At 41.5% G+C, this 16,582-nt stretch overlaps 1 protein-coding gene across 1 annotated transcript in view; it reads left to right on the plus strand.

Annotated features, from left to right (window-relative positions):
• Window positions 1-16,582, plus strand: part of LOC114651156 (cell adhesion molecule 2-like) — a 233,519-nt gene that overhangs the window by 202,725 nt on the left and 14,212 nt on the right. The window contains exon 8 of the mRNA XM_051925750.1: window positions 7,143-7,268. Coding sequence (XP_051781710.1) covers window positions 7,143-7,268 — 126 coding nt within the window. The remainder of the gene's footprint in view (window positions 1-7,142; window positions 7,269-16,582) is intronic.

Consider the following 16,582-nt stretch of genomic DNA (forward strand, 5'->3'; position numbering starts at 1 on the left):
ACACAGTCGAACGCCTTTTCCAAGTCCACAAAACACATGTAGACTGGTTGGGCGAACTCCCATGCACCCTCCAGGACTCTGCTAAGGGTGTAGAGCTGGTCCACTGTTCCGCGACCAGGACGAAAACCACACTGTTCCTCCTGAATCCGAGGTTCAACTATCCGACGGACCCTCCTCTCCAGAACCCCCGAATAGACTTTTCCAGGGAGGCTGAGGAGTGTGATCCCTCTGTAGTTGGAACACACCCTCCGGTCCCCCTTCTTAAAGAGGGGGACCACCACCCCGGTCTGCCAATCCAGAGGCACTGTCCCTGATGTCCATGCAATGTTGCAGAGGCGTGTCAACCAAGACAGTCCTACAACATCCAGAGCCTTGAGGAACTCTGGGCGTATCTCATCCATCCCCGGGGCCCTGCCACCAAGGAGTTTTTTGACCACCTCGGTGAACTCAGTCCCAGAGATGGGGGAGCCCACCTCTGAGTCCCCAGGCTCTGCTTCCTCATTGGAAGGCATGTTATTGGGATTGAGGAGGTCTTCGAAGTACTCCCCCCACCGACCCACAACGTCCCGAGTCGAGGTCAGCAGCGCACCATCCCCACCATATACAGTGTTGACACTGCACTGCTTCCCCCTCCTGAGACGCCAGACGGTAGACCAGAATCTCCTCAAAGCCGTCCGAAAGTCGTTCTCCATGGCCTCCCCAAACTCCTCCCATGCCTGAGTTTTTGCCTCAGCAACCACCGAAGCCGCATTCCGCTTGGCCTGCCGGTACCTATTAGCTGCCTCCAGAGTCCCACAGGACAAAAGGGACCGGTAGGACTCCTTCTTCAGCTTGACGGCATCCCTCACCGCCGGTGTCCACCAACGGGTTCGGGGATTGCCGCCACGACAGGCACCGACCACCTTACGGCCACAGCTCCGGTCAGCCGCCTCAACAATAGAGGTACGGAACATGGCCCATTCGGACTCAATGTCCCCCACCTCCCTCGGGACATGGTCAAAGTTTTGCCGGAGGTGGGAGTTGAAGCTACTTCTGACAGGGGGCTCTGCCAGACGTTCCCAGCAGACCCTCACAACACGTTTGGGCCTACCAGGCCTGACTGGCATCCTCCCCCCACCATCGAAGCCAACTCACCACCAGGTGGTGATCAGTTGATAGCTCCGCCCCTCTCTTCACCCGAGTGTCCAAGACATGTGGCCGCAAGTCCGACAACACGACCACAAAGTCGATCATTGAACTGAAGCCTAGGGTGTCCTGGTGCCAAGTGCACATATGAACACCCCTATGCTTGAACATGGTGTTCGTTATGGACAATCCGTGACGAGCACAGAAGTCCAATAACAAAACACCACTCGGGTTCAGATCGGGGGGGCCATTCCTCCCAATCACGCCCTTCCAGGTCTCACTGTCATTGCCCACGTGAGCATTGAAATCTCCCAGCAGTACGAGGGAGTCCCCAGAAGGTATGCCCTCTAGCACCCCCTCCAGGGACTCCAAAAAGGGTGGGTACTCTGAACTGCTGTTCGGCACATACGCACAAACAACAGTTAGGACCCGTCTTCCCCACCCGAAGGCGGAGGGAGGCTACCCTCTCGTCTACCGGGGTAAACCCCAATGAACAGGCTCCAAGTTGGGGGGCAATAAGTATACCCACACCCGCTCGGCGCCTCTCACCGGGGGCAACTCCAGAGTGGTACAGAGTCCAGCCCCTCTCAAGGAGATTGGTTCCAGAGTCCAAGCTGTGCGTCGAGGTGAGCCCGACTATATCTAGCCGGAACCTCTCAACCTCACGCACAAGCTCAGGCTCCTTCCCCTTCAGAGAGGTGACATTCCACGTCCCAAGAGCCAGCTTCTGTAGCCGAGGATCGGACCGCCAAGGTCCCCACCTTCGGCCACCACCCAACTCACACTGCATCCGACCTCCTTGGCCCCTCCCATAGGTGGTGAGCCCATGGGAAGGGGGACCCACGTTGCCTCTTCGGGCTGTGCCTGTCTGAGCCCCATGGGTGCAAGCCCGGCCACCAGGCGCTCGCCATCGAGCCCCACCTCCAGGCCTGGCTCCAGAGGGGAGCCCCAGTGACCCGCGTCCGGGCAAGGGAAAACGGCGTCCAAATTTTTTATTCGTCATAGGAGGTTTGTATAACCGCTCTTTGTCTCATCCCTCACCTAGGACCAGTTTGCCTTGGGTGGCCCTACCAGGGGCATAAAGCCCCGGACAACAGAGCTCCTAGGATCACTGGGACACGCAAACCCCTCCACCACGGTAAGGAGGCGGTTCGAGGAGGGGGTGTGTGTTTTCACAGTACATAATGAGGCCGTACAGTGCGGTGCTGGTGTTTGCTTGCGGGGGGATGTAAACAGCCGCCACTTGATGATCAGACACTCCAGGTCTGGTGAACAGCTTTGTGAAATGACTTCCACATCCGTACACCATGCGTTGCTGATGAGGAAGCATACCCCGCCACCTCTCTTTTTCCCGGAGGAGACCGACCGATCAGCGCGGTGGATAGAGAAGCCATCTGGCTGGACAGCCGAATCTGGTGTGCAGGCGTGAGCCATGTTTCTGTGAGGCAGAAAACAGTCACGCAGATCTCGCTGAAAATGAAGTCTACCATGGAGATTTCTAGTTTGTTGTCCAGAGACTGGGCATTGGCCAGGAAAATGCTAGGCAGTGGAAGTCGCAGTCCTTGGTGTTTCGTCCTCACCTGGATCCCGGCACGCCGGCCACTTTTTCTCCTCCGCGTCATTCGGGTGGGTCGTGTCCACCACCTTGGTCTCGAGTTATTGTGGCGAGCAGCCCCTGGTCGATAACTTCAAAAGTAGTGACTTGTGCCTTTGTTGCTCCGATGTTTACCAATGTTGTACGGTCAAACTTAATAAAACGGCGAACAGGCAGTACAAATGGCGACAAAAACAAAAATACAAATAAAAACGAAAAGTCTGCGAGGAGCAGCATGCAACACGTCGCCTCTCTCCGGCGCCATGAGATATACGGTATATTTTACAAATCAATAGCTGAATAATCAATTGCACATGGTGACATCCAATAAGTTATCGGCTCATTCTGTAGATTTACAGTATGTACAAGCCGCAAAACTTTAATGTCTTTTTTAATGCCTTTGTTCAGTCCCTTAATTAAATAATTGTGACAATTTAAAAAAAAAAATGTAATCAAACAGATACTAGTAGTGCAACTAGTTACATCTCCACTTTGTGTTCAGAATTATGAAGCAGTTTGAATCACATAGGCCTAAAAACTTTATCTAGAAAAATATGAGAGTTATTCATAATTGTTAAATTCCTTTATAATATTAATAAACCATGCAGGTTTATTTACTGTATATTTGCTCTAACATGTATACTGCATACATATTCAACATTCAAAATACTTTGAGTGCCCAGCATGGAATTATGGAAGAAAAGGAGGTCTCCAGGTAAAATAAAAAATGGCATGGCCTCCAGTTTGCATAAACTCACATTATTGTAGCCAATGTTTTGTCCCTGTATAATGAACTAGATGAATTAAAATACATTTCATTTCACCAAAGAGAATCTAGAGCCTCTTGGTTCTGACATTAAACTAAACAAAAAGATGTTTCATTCATTACATGGCATGCATAATTCCTATTTTAGGTGAAACAGTAACACAGCATGTTCTCTGGTTTCATGGCATTTGACTCTGATGGCATGTTAAAATTATATGTCGTACGCATGGGATATCTAAAAAAGAAAAGAATATTATTTGTAAAGATTTATGATACCTGCTTCAATCCTCAGTTTATTTTCATTATGCTTTGCAGCACAATAAAAAATGTATCTGTTCCTGATCCTGCTTGTGTAGAATTCTAAAAAATGAGCAACAATACAATATAGGCACAAATGAATACATTTACAATTACATTTATTTGCTTGGCAGATACTTTTATCCAAAGTGACTTATAAAAGAGGTAAACATAATCGAGTAACATTAGGCTAGGGCCTGTTTGTTCAGCAAGTGTAATAGGACCAGTAACAAAAGTTGATTGTCACAAGTGAAAAGATGTAATAACTAGTTTACAATCGTAGCTTACATTTGATAAAGTGTTTAGACTTCATCTAACAACAAATTAACCAATAATATAAAAGATCACAGAGCAAGTTTTTTTTTCTTCGATCAATGAGACACAGAACACAGAACAGATGGGTCTTCAACTGCTTCTTAAATACATTGAGGGAGTCAGCAGTTCAGATGGAAGTGGGCTGCTCATTCCAACAAATTGGAAATACAAACAAAAAGAGTCTTGATTGAGACTTGATGCCACATAGAGACAGAGTCACTATATGCTGTTTACTGGCAAACTTGAGTGGACAAGAAGGACTATAGGACTTCACAAATGTCTGTATATACTCAGGTACTGACCTTTTGACTACACTGTAGGCAAGCATCAGGGATTTGAACTTAATGTGTGCTGCTACAAGGAGTCAAGGTAGCGACCTGAAGAGAGGAGTGACATGTGCCTGTCTTGGTTGGTTAAATGCAAGATGGCTGCTGCATTCTGGATCATCTGCAGTGGCTTGATAGCACATGCAGGTACTCCTATCAGACGTGACAAGACCAAAGCCTGGACCAGAAGTTGTGCTGCATACTCTGTTGGATAAGGTCTGATCTTCCAGATATTGTACAACATGATCGTGCATGAATAAGAAACAGTAGAAATGTGGTCAGAAAAAGATAGCTGCTCACCAATCACCACCCCTAGGCTACAAACTGTTGGCAGGTGTTAGCAACAATGAGTCAAGTTTTACAGAGATGGGGAGTTGAACAAACTGGCTGGCCAGGATCACAAGAAGCTCAGTTTTTGCCAGTTTGAGCTGTAGATGGTAGTCATTAATCCATTAAGACATGCAGAGACTTTAGCTGATAATGTATTGCTTCCCTGGAGGGAATAACAGGAACATCTGTGTATCTTCAGCAGAGCACTGATAGGAGAATTCATTGGATGATGGAGTCCAGCAAAGTGGTGTACAGAGTGAAAAGTAGTGTACCCAGCACCGATCTTTTGCACAATTTATTGTGTTTAAGATGAATTTTAAATTAATAAATTTGTTACTTTTACCGATCAGTCTACACCAAATAGCCCATAATAACAAAATTAAATTGTTTTCAAGAAGGTTTGCAAATTTATTAAAAATCAATCAATTAGATTGGATGGGAAGCATTTATAAACTGCCATTTTCTGGTCTCTTCTCAGGTTTGCTATGGGATGTAAGTCTGAACTTTGGCATGGCCGCTCAAGAACATTGACTTAGCTGTATGCTTTAACTCATTGTCATTCTGAAAGATGTCACTCCAGTTTGAGGTTGTGTGCACTCTGCAGCAGTTCTTCTTCAAAGACCTCTGTATATTTGGCTGCGTTCATCTTTTCCTCAATTCTGACCAGTTTCCCTGTCTCTGCTGCTGAGAAGCACCCCCATAGCCTGATGCTACCACCACCAAGCTTCACTGTAGGGAAGGTATTAGATAGTTGATGAGCAGTGCCTGGTCCTTACCATAAGAACGTAGCACATAAGAAATTTGAGAAATGAGAGGAAACCATTCAGTCCATCAAGCCTGATTGTTTAGCTAATAGCTAAGAAGTACCAATATTTCATCCACATTTTTCGTAAAAGTTTGTCAAGGTTTTTGATTCAACTACATGTCTTGGTAGTTTGTTCCAGAGTTACACCATTTTTTGCATAAAGATGTGCTTCCTGGTTTCAGACATAGTGCTTGGAGTTCTGCTCAAAGACTTAAATTTTTTTTCCATCATTTCAGAGAATCATTTTCCTTAACGCTCTGAGCCCTTTAAACTGTAATATGCCATTAACTCCTTGGTAGCTTTCTTCTAACTATTCTTCCTTAAACACCTGATTGATGGAGTGCCAATGAGAAGTAGTCATCCTTCCGACAGGTTCTCCCATCTCAACAGAGGACTTCTGAAAGTGTGATAATTAGTGATGTGGACTCCATAGACCTTAAACCTCCTCAGACTTTCCCCAGCAATCCCATTAGTATCACAAATATAAACATGACCAACTCCAAGTCAGTACCAAAATTATCACATCCTACTTAAAGGAGGTTGGGAGCATGTGCTGATAGTGTGTTGCCACACCCACCACATGACAACACCTGGATTATATTGTCTTAATTGTCAATTTAGCTGAAGGTATCTTATTTCTGTCGTAAAATTTACAGGACAAAGTTGTCTGAATTAAAAAAACTACACACTTATAGTTCTAAGCAAGGAGCTGCTTCAGTGATTAAAATGTGATTATTTTATGCTAGATCTGTCAAATAATCATTCTTTGATTGCTTTGTGTATGTGAGATACTGTAACTGAGTACCTAAGTATTTCAGTGAAGTAAGAGCTGTGAGCATATTACTCCTATGGGAGTGCATACTCGGTGTGTTTTCATTCCTGCAAAGGAGGACAAAATGTTGGAAGGAAGTCAGAATTTGGCATATCACAACTCATGGTACACCAGACTGTTCTCAAAAACATGCTTAGTTACTCTAAATTAGTTCAGTGTAAGTGGACATAGCTGTTGGCCTGAGTACAGCTCTACATCATGCTTGGAAATTGGACAGCTATGCTGATATTAATATAAATGTATCTTGGTTGTTCAGAGAATGCTTTTATGTGGTGTAAAATCCTTTGAAATACAGCGTCTGTCACCTTTTCAGACTATCAGCTTGCTTTCACTGGCTTAGACCTTTCAATTTATGTGACTTTTCCCAGGACAATGACTCCCATTCACTACTTCCAGTTTGCTTTTATAAAGTGAGCCCATGTTGATTCTTTTCTTTTCACATAGGAAGTTCAGAGTAAACCTTACAAACTTTTTGAGGGATAATTTTGCTTAAAGGCACAGTGCCACATTAAAAGACACTATTCCAATATGTTAAGCAAAATAAAATATGCAGTATATTAATTGGTCCATTTATGTGTCAGCGCTACGTGTTAATTTCAGCTTTAGTATACACATTATAACACTAATAATGTGTGTAATGGCCACTGCCACAGGAATCACTGTCACTGACACTTGTCGTCTGGAACTAGTGAATTATTGTACATATAATATATGCCACCATGGACTCAATCATTATTTTTTTCTCTGTTTAGATCCGAGTGCACTGTCTGACCAGACTGGACCTGACCATGCTGTTATTGGAGGAGTAGTAGCTGTTGTCGTCTTTGTTACCTTGTGTTTAATAATTGTACTTGGAAGATATCTGGCAAGACATAAAGGTAAATTTCACTTCAAGAATTATTATCTAGCTTCCAAACACAAATTTTTATATGTGGCAATGGCTATAGGAGAAGTACATTAAATGTATCAGTGTGTGTGTCTGCTGTTCTCAGACAAGCTAGTGATTGGCTAGCACACATGTTAAGTTATGTTATAACCATAATGGGATGCCACTGAGCTCTGAACTTCAGACACAATATCATCCAACACAACTGTGGATTTAAAACAGTAGATGTTTATTTTCAACAACCCGTTTTCCAGTGCACACAATCACAAATGCCTCAATTATAAATAAATAAATGGTTCTCTTCTCCTTCCACTCCTGGTGAGTTTGCCTGCTGCCTCCCAACTTTGACTCCCAGAGGTGAGGTGATGGGCTCCTTTTTAAGTCAGACCCCAGAATGCTTCTAATGTCACTGCACTGCCAGGTCACATGGAAACCACTGTTGTCCTCCCTCAGCAGCACCCTCTGGTGGCACCCAAGGACCCTGACAGGGTTGCACCATAAAACTGAGTAATAACACTTCACTTTTGAAGCTCAACATGACAAAATAAGAGTAAAAATTCAAATAACCAACTCCAACAGGGGACATCATGATGCAATAAAACTTGCTTTTCATGAATGAGAAACTGCAGCAGAATCAGACTGTGGAAGTTTTCAGCTCAGCAGACTGTTTACTATGACAACTTACAATTGCAGCGCAACCTGAGAGCATTCATCAAAGCACTCAGATTATAATACATTTTAAAATATTTAAATTTTATGTTATTTAACATCATGTTACTAAACTTTACACTTTAATGTCCAGCATTAAACCAGAAAATGTAATAACTTAATTTTTATGTAATAATTTGATTTCACCTTTTTTTAAGTTTGTTGTAGTCAGTAATCTTCACTGTTTCATGCGTTGTAGATGGACACCATCTTTTAGACTGAAACTTAACTTTGTACATGTGCCAGACTCAAGTACATTTTTTGTCAAAGTTCTGCCATGTGTAACATCTGCAGTGCAGCAAAGCAAAGCTGGTGAGGCACACATAGGATCTGTAAGAGTATCAGAGAGAGTTAGGGAGACAATACGGCATCAGCACCACCTGTACTGTGCTTTTTAGAAATCAATAAGGAATGCTATATGTACGTGCATTGAAGAAGGGGCAAGGGATGAGGTTGGCCAGTCTGGACAAAAGGAGACATTTTTTTGAGTATGCCACTATACCAAAAGCTATAAGATCATAGTTTAGTTCAGTTGATTATGATAAAGTGATAAAGTACTTATTTGATGTTGCAATTATATTTCCAATGTATATCATTTAATCACTAAAATAGTAAACACTCCCCTCCGGGGTGATTGCTGCTACTTGTCTTTTTCTTTAATGATATTCTCTGACTTCCTATGACCCTTTCATGGAAAAAAAACCTTTGAGGCAAAGGACTTAGTGTTTAATGTGTCATTAAGGTATACAGCTTTCATATCTTTTATCTTAAGTTCAGCATGAGTTAATAAGGGTAGGGGTACCAAAACTATCATGTACAAGAACACTTAAAAATGTGCTCAGAAAACTGGGCCTCAGGCAGGAGTTGTGTAGGCTGATAGTAAATAATAAAAAAAAAATCACAGTTCCGTCTCATGTGCTTTTTTAATGTGCAAAATACATAACCTGTGTCACTTTCCATGTTTCCTCTTCCAGAAGATCCTGTTAATTCAGTCTCACGGCAGGTTAATTTCTTTCCTTCATTTCTTTCTTTGCAGCTGATGTAGTCTCATGGCATTTCACAAAGTGAACTTTTGTTGCTTTCACTGCAGTTTTCAATGAGTTGCTCTTTGTTTTTGTCTTGGCCACATTTGATTTCACCTTTGATTTCTCTCTTATGCTCACCACTTTGTCCTCCTAGTTCATAGTGTGCTGTTTGATTGAAGGTTAACAATGGTTCAGCATACTCTTATAATTCAAGACAACATTATTTAAATGGTTCCCAAATTCTAAAGACCTTTTGAGCCATTCCTTTTAAAGCAAAATGAATTTTGTTCTTATATTTAGTATATATTTTTTGTTATCCATTTCTTGTTTGTATCCCAAATGAATTAAATTCTGATTGCATCCAATTTTGCACATAATGCTTTATTCATTTATATTGGAATGCACTGAAGAATATTTTGAGAATTTTAATAAAACCTCTTCTGACAGCTATTTTGTTGATAAAGATGTGGCCACATGTCTTAAACACTTCATAAATCTAAATATATCATCAAATTATTCTGTAATTATGATTCCTAGGTATGTTATACAGTTCAAACAGCTCTGATTCATGCTGAAATTCAAGACCATGCATGTGAAATAACATACTCTTATTCAAATGAATCTTCAACTTTGTGATTTGTGTGGAAGTCCTTCCATTTATTACATATGGAAGTGATGAGTACTGGTCAGTCATAATAAAGCACCGTCTCACTTCCTTAAAAAGGTGTGCTGTGCCATTCCCCAAATCTCGGATTGTTCACTCAGGAAGATGGTGAGAGGTGAATATCAATGACAAATATAGTTTACAGTTTGAACTGAATTTGTATTGTGTAATGAGCTTGAAAAAAGTTAATTATATTTAGGTTATGTAGACTTGTGGGCAGGCAGCTTTTCATAGACTGAATTAAAGGGTTCAGATAATTGAAATGCTTTTTCATAAATAAAGTCTTATATTATGCTTGATTTAATGTTTATTTTTTTTTATTTCTGGTAAAACTGTGCTGTACTTATGAGCTTGATTTATTTAACAATTTGAGAAAACTGACTTTTAGAAATGCAGAACCTCATACTTGGACCATTAAATTGACATAAGCTGCTCTGGAGATTTCGGAACATCCCATCACCAACATTATTGCTTTTTTCAGGTTTAAGTATTTCTAAGATCTCCTTAACCTGTTCTGGGCTGCATTTCACAAAAGCATTGTAACATGAAGAACATCTTAAAAGTGACTATTATTTTAAGAGTGTTTCTCAGACTGCTTCGCAACTAAAGTCCCATGGTAAATCCTTTATAATCGATGTGCTCCTCAGGTAGCTGTTAATCACTAAGTGCTTCTTAAACAGGCCGCCCAGATACACTGGAAGAGGTCGCCACGCTGAATATTTTACATTCGTATTATGATAGTGCACCAAACATTTGGAATGCTAAGATTTACACTTGAGATTATATCATTTTCATGATGAAATGCAATCAAGCATTCATAGTATGACATTTTATAGATGCATTTTTGATTTGTTGTTTTTTTTTTTTTTAAATAATTTAGACTGTTAATATTTATATCTCCTTTAAAAATTTTGAAGAAATCAGTTTTCTAAGTTTTCGGCTAGCTTTAATTTCAAAGAGATGTTTTCTCTAGAAGTGGGAAGAAAGAAAAGGGAAGGTCAGTAGCAGTGGGTCGGTATGTTTAGATAGAGAGAGTACAGCTGAAGTAAAGGAAGCCTATTAAGGAGAGTGTCCTTTGAGTTCTGAGTGTGACTTGCCAACTAGCAGCTCACAAACCCAGCACTTACACATTATTTAATTCAAACCAGTGGGCTTTAGCTGATACATACCCCTTCATACACTCAGCCTCTTGAAACTTTGTTACTTGTGCCGTAAAGGTTCTCTGCACTGAATTTTGTGATCACTAAGGACTTTGAACAGATAATGTGGTAAGGTACTGTGTGAGTACTCAGTCTCTTCAGTGAGCAAATCTGACAGTGTGCCAAAAGGCAAGAAATGATAGGTTTAGTGGTGGAGGGGTTGAAGGGAATTTTTCATGGTGGCATCCAATTTTCCCATAATCCTCTTTTCCACAACAGCTTCCAGTGTGTCCAGGGTTTGCCTTATAATGGAGCAGGCTTTCATGATAAGTTTGTTCAGGCATTGAGGTTCTTTTGTGCTCAGGTTGCTTTTCCAGGAGACTGCAGCGTAGAACAACACACTGGGTACGGTGGACTGGTAAAACAGTATATAAGGAAGAAAAAAGAAAAAAATTGAATTGATCCCAGGCAGTCTTTTGTTTTACTGTTATATAACACATTATATTTTATACTAAGACAGGGGCAACACAGCGGTTAGCAGTGCTGCTTGATGAATCCAATGTCCTAGGTTTGAATTCTGTGCCTGACTGTAGTTTGTGTGGTGACTGCATAAGGGGGTCCTGTGTGTGTGTATCAGTCAGCTGTACAGTGGACTGACGCCATGGGTATGCTCTGCCACAGCCCCAGCCACCCACAACCCTGAAGTTAAGGTTTAAGAATGTTATGTTGCATTGTTATATTAATCATTTTTTTTTAAGTTAGGTTCTTATCCATTTACTTGAGCGACCATGTTTAGGAGCTTAACGTATAAGTAAATTAAGAATATTTAGTCACTGAGGAGATAAAAACAAACTACACTGTGCATACATAGCAGTGGATAAAGTATAAAGAGAAGATACTGTAATATTAAATAATTTTTACTATGTAACAATATTATTTGATTTTAATGTCATATGCCTGTTTTACTTAATTTCCCTTTTAATTATGAATATACTCTAACCTTTAAAATATATAATTACAGTGATTTTGCTGTTTCCTGATTTGGACAGCACTCTTTTTTTTTTTCTTAAATATCTATCAAGGATATGTGCTTTACATTCTATATTGGGTATCTGCTCAATTTTAGTTAAAACAGTCATAAAACGGTAAACAATGATCTGTCTATTGGCACTTACTTAGCTCTCAATTATGCAAGGAAGTGAGGCATGTTTTTTTTTTTATTTTAACTTTCTCATGAGCACTAGATTTTATGAGAATATTTATTTAATGAAGAATTTTTTTAAAAACTGCACTGTACTGTACTTTTTTATTGGACACTGTTTGAATAAATGCACAACAGACTTTTGAAGCACCAACCACTGTTGTTTTGTGTCTTCATCACCCTGTCCAGATTCAAAGCGGAGATGCCAAGGTTGTGGGTAACTTGGGCATCACAGAAACAACATGTGGTGTGTGTAGTGTTTGGATTTGTGACTGTGTGGAGCCTAAATGTTTTTATGTGTCTAAATATTTTTGTCACATATCTTTTTAATAAGCATGTGCGTAAATCAGTGAGTCATGTTAAAGCATAAATGAATAACAATGCTGCTACTTATGCAAACACTCATAAGATTAGCAGCTATGTCCATAAGTATTGTACAGTGACACAATTTTCATAATTTTGCCTGTGTATGCCACCATAATGGATTTGAAATAAATCAGTCATTATGTGATTGAAGTGTAGACTTTCAGCTTTAATTTAAGAGGTTTGCCAAAAGTATTTGTAGCCCTAGGCTCATATCCTCTTTAATACAATCCCTGTGTGCATCCAGGTGTCCGTGTGTGTGTCTTCTGGTGAAGTGCGCATGCGCGGGGCACGGTGCGATGCGTGATATTGCTGTCAGAGAAAGTTACAGGCGTTTTACGGAAATACAAACCAGTATTACTGCGAGGGGAAATTAAAGGTACACAATACAGTGACTCATATTATAGCCACATACAAGCCAGTATTACTGTCAAAGGAGATTAAAGGCATATTACCGACGCGCACACCTGTATTACTGCCAGAGAAGATTAAAGGTATATTACAGACGTTCAAGACAGCGGATGCACAAGACAGTATTACTGTCACAGAAAATTAAAGACACACAATACACGGCGGCAGCCCACAAAGAATGGTCAGCTCAACAAGTAAACATCAACAAAAGAAAGGCTGAAAGAAAGAAAAATACAACCAACAAAAAGAATGAGGTCAAAGTCCCTTACCATTTAATATAGACTGTTCCTATGTTTATGCACTACTGTTCTAGCGCCTGTTATTGTAACGGGCAATTTACTAGTGATATTATATTCCCCTTAATAATGTTTACTGGTTGTTTTGGTTTTGAGAGTTTGACATAGTTTTCGGAGGCTTTAGAGCTCCGGGTGGTGTTCACGCGAGAAGGTGTTGGACGCGGAAAAAAAAAAAAGTGGTGGTGAGGAGAGCAAGAGAGGCGAAGGAGCAGAGGGAGCCTGTGAAGAAGCACCGGATACTTGGGATAGCGCTCCAGGTGACAAAAGGAAAGCCTGGCAGCTCCTCGGGCAAGGAGGAAAAACAACAAGTTTTACCCCATTGGAACGGACTAGCTCCATTTCGCTTGCAGCGTTTTGCCGTGCGCCAGCCTGCCGGCAGGGTAACTCCATCATTTTTCCACAGCGTGGAAGTTCTGTGTTTGGACAATGGACACTGATATTCACTCCGCATATTAGTGAGTACTGTTACCTTTTATGTTGGCTCGTTAGAGCGAATGGGCCTTAATGTTTTTGGCCACCACGTTCACGAGCGTCGACCAGGCCTGCAACGAGGAGGGTTGGTGTTAATATTTTATTTTGGTGGCCGCTGGCTTGTGTGTGTGTGTCTCTGTGGGCCCCTATAGTTGTTAAGTTAGAGTGAGGTTTTAGTGATTAAGTTTGCTTATATTATACATTTTGTTATTGTGTTCTTCTTTATCAGTGGGATGTTTTAAGTGCGGGTAAAAGCAAACAGTTAAGAGTACATTTGTAAGGTTTAAGTGCACTGCCTGAACCTATAGGTATTTGTTGTGAAGGGTAAATATACAGCAATTTGTGTGAGTTTCTAATTTCTGTAATCTATGATTTATGGGAATTTTGATTGGACTTAACTGTAAATAGTTTTATTTATTTATTTATTTTGAGATATTTTTTCACTGCGGTGGGTTGGCACCCTGCCCGGGATTGGTTCCTGCCTTGTGCCCTGTGTTGGCTGGGATTGGCTCCAGCAGACCCCCGTGACCCTGTGTTCGGATTCAGCGGGTTGGAAAATGGATGGATGGATATTTTTTCAATTTAGTCAATAAATTGTTATATTTTGGGAATATATTTGTATTATAAATTGTGTTACAAATTACTAATTGTGAAACACCTGGTAGCTTATTACTGGGGAATAGGTATTAGTTAAGGGAAACAGAGTTTACGAACTTAGGGCGCTATCCTATGGTTAAAGGGTAAAGAAAGCGCTACATAAATTGGAGGCACCGTTGGGATATATTTTTCTTTTTCCCCATTTCATCATTTGAATCCCCTTTAAACTTAAAAGATAGTTTATAATAAAAAAAAAAGAAAGGAACAAGAATAGTTTGTGTAGGAGCTGCAGTTAAAGCGTAATGGCTACCCAAAAAGAGTTTCAGTTACAAGCTAAGTTCAATAGCTGGTCCAGAGAGGCCAACATAGATCCACTCCATGCCTTTGTATTGTGTGGTGTTCCTGTGGAGACTGAAATGTCTGACATTGAAGAGGCAGCACATCCAGTGAAGATTTTAGGAAGAGTTAAAGTAAGAGACATTCAAAAAGATGCTGAGACAGGCAGCAACTGGGTGCTCTGTGAGTGTCGTTACGAAGTAGATCCAGACCGCATTCCCATGTACTTGTAACCATTGAATGGAGATTTAAAATGGAAAGTTGTCCTTCTTTCTGACACTGTGGATGATTTCTCAGCCAAGCTTCACCAATTACTGCAAGATGAGGGAAAAACAGTAAGTGATGTGCATGCTTTTACTGTTGACAGATGCTCCACAGGCAAGTTCACCTGACTCTATCATCAAAGCAGTAGGGGATCTGTTAGGAAAAACCCTAAGACCTACCTATGAGAACAATGCATTCCGTCGTTTGCGCATGTTCTCTGGAAACCAACCCACTCCTGCAGGCGAAGAAAACCTGGAGCAGTGGATTGAACAAGCTCATCTGATGATTGAAGAGTCTGACTGCTCGGATCGAGAGACACGAAAGAGAATAGTGGAGAGCCTAAAAGGTCCTGCACTTGATATAATTCAGGCTGTTCGGTTGAATGACCCTGATGCCAGCCCTAATGACTATGTTGATGCTTTAGAAAGTGCTTTCGGGTCTCCCGAGTCTGGTGAAGACCTGTATTTTGCATTCCGGAGTTTACATCAGCAGTCTAAGGAAAGGCTGTCTGATTTCTTAACGGAGATTAGAACGCTTACTGATCAAAGTAGTAAAGAAGGGAGGTCTTCCTGGATCCAGAGCAGATCGTGCCAGAATTGATCAGCTTATAAGAGGGGTTACAGAATCTGATATGATGTTAGTACAGCTGAGACTCAGAGAAAGGAGAGAAAAACCTCCCACCTTCTTAAAGCTGTTAAGCGAGATACGGGAAGAGGAAGAGTTTGAGATGGCACGAAGCAAGTTAAGCACAACAATAAGACAAGTAAAATCTGATGATGGATCAAAGACCAAAGAAACAGAAGTTCAAGTGTTAAAGGCAGAGATTAAACAGTTGCGCCACCAGTTATCGGAGTTAACAACAAAGCAGCAAGAGACATGTCCAAATCTAAAAGCTAATCAGCTAAGATGTGTACGGACACTGAAAGAGAAAGTGAGGTGCAGATGTTAAGGCAACAGGTACAACAGTTAACTGTAATGTCTGTGTCACACAGCTCTGTAATAAGGGAACCCCAAAAGAAAGAGTGGAGGAATAAATACAAAGCAGAAAAATCATATGCTGCAGAAGAGTTGGAAAACTACTTCTGCTACCGATGTGGAGAGGATGGCCATATTGCCACCAATTGCAGTGCCCCTGAGAACTCTGCTAAAGTCATTCAGAAATTGCTCAGTGCTCTTTGGAAAAATAAGGTAGAAAACTTGGTAACTAAAAGTGCAGCAGAATCTAAGGAAGTGGGCTCTGTCAACCAAAGCACAGTTGAGGCCCCTCAACCTGATGGCATTCCTAAAGGGGATTGATTGGCCCCTCCATGATGGCTGATGTGACCATTGATGGACAGCCTTGCAGAGCACTAATTGACAGCAGCTCCAGAGTCACAATTATATTTGAGAGTTGGTATTCAATCTTCCCCATGTGCCATTTCAGCCAGTCACAAATTTGGCTATATGGGGCCTGAGTGACTCTGACTACCCATACAAAGGATATGTGGCAGTTGATCTACAATTTCCCACCATGTCAAAATGGGCTACAGAGACTGTCTCAGTGTTGGCCTTAATATGTCCAGATCCAAAGAGCCCAGATCCAGTCCCTGTCATTATTGGAACTAACTCCAAGAAACTACCCTCTCTGTTGATTTGCAGTGAAGAGCTTGATGAAAATGATGGAGCTCATTCTCTAAAAGTATCTGCTCTCACTCCAGAAGAGCCAACATTACCCAACGATCCACGTATGGGTGTAGTTGGGCAAGTGAAGTGGAAAGGGCCAGACCCGCTTACCATTCCAGCTGGAGGCATGCAAAATGCTGTCTGCAAAGTAGAGGAGCAGCTGCCTATG

The sequence above is a fragment of the Erpetoichthys calabaricus genome, chromosome 4 (assembly GCF_900747795.2).
Source record: "Erpetoichthys calabaricus chromosome 4, fErpCal1.3, whole genome shotgun sequence".
NCBI classification, from domain to species: Eukaryota; Metazoa; Chordata; class Cladistia; order Polypteriformes; family Polypteridae; genus Erpetoichthys; species Erpetoichthys calabaricus.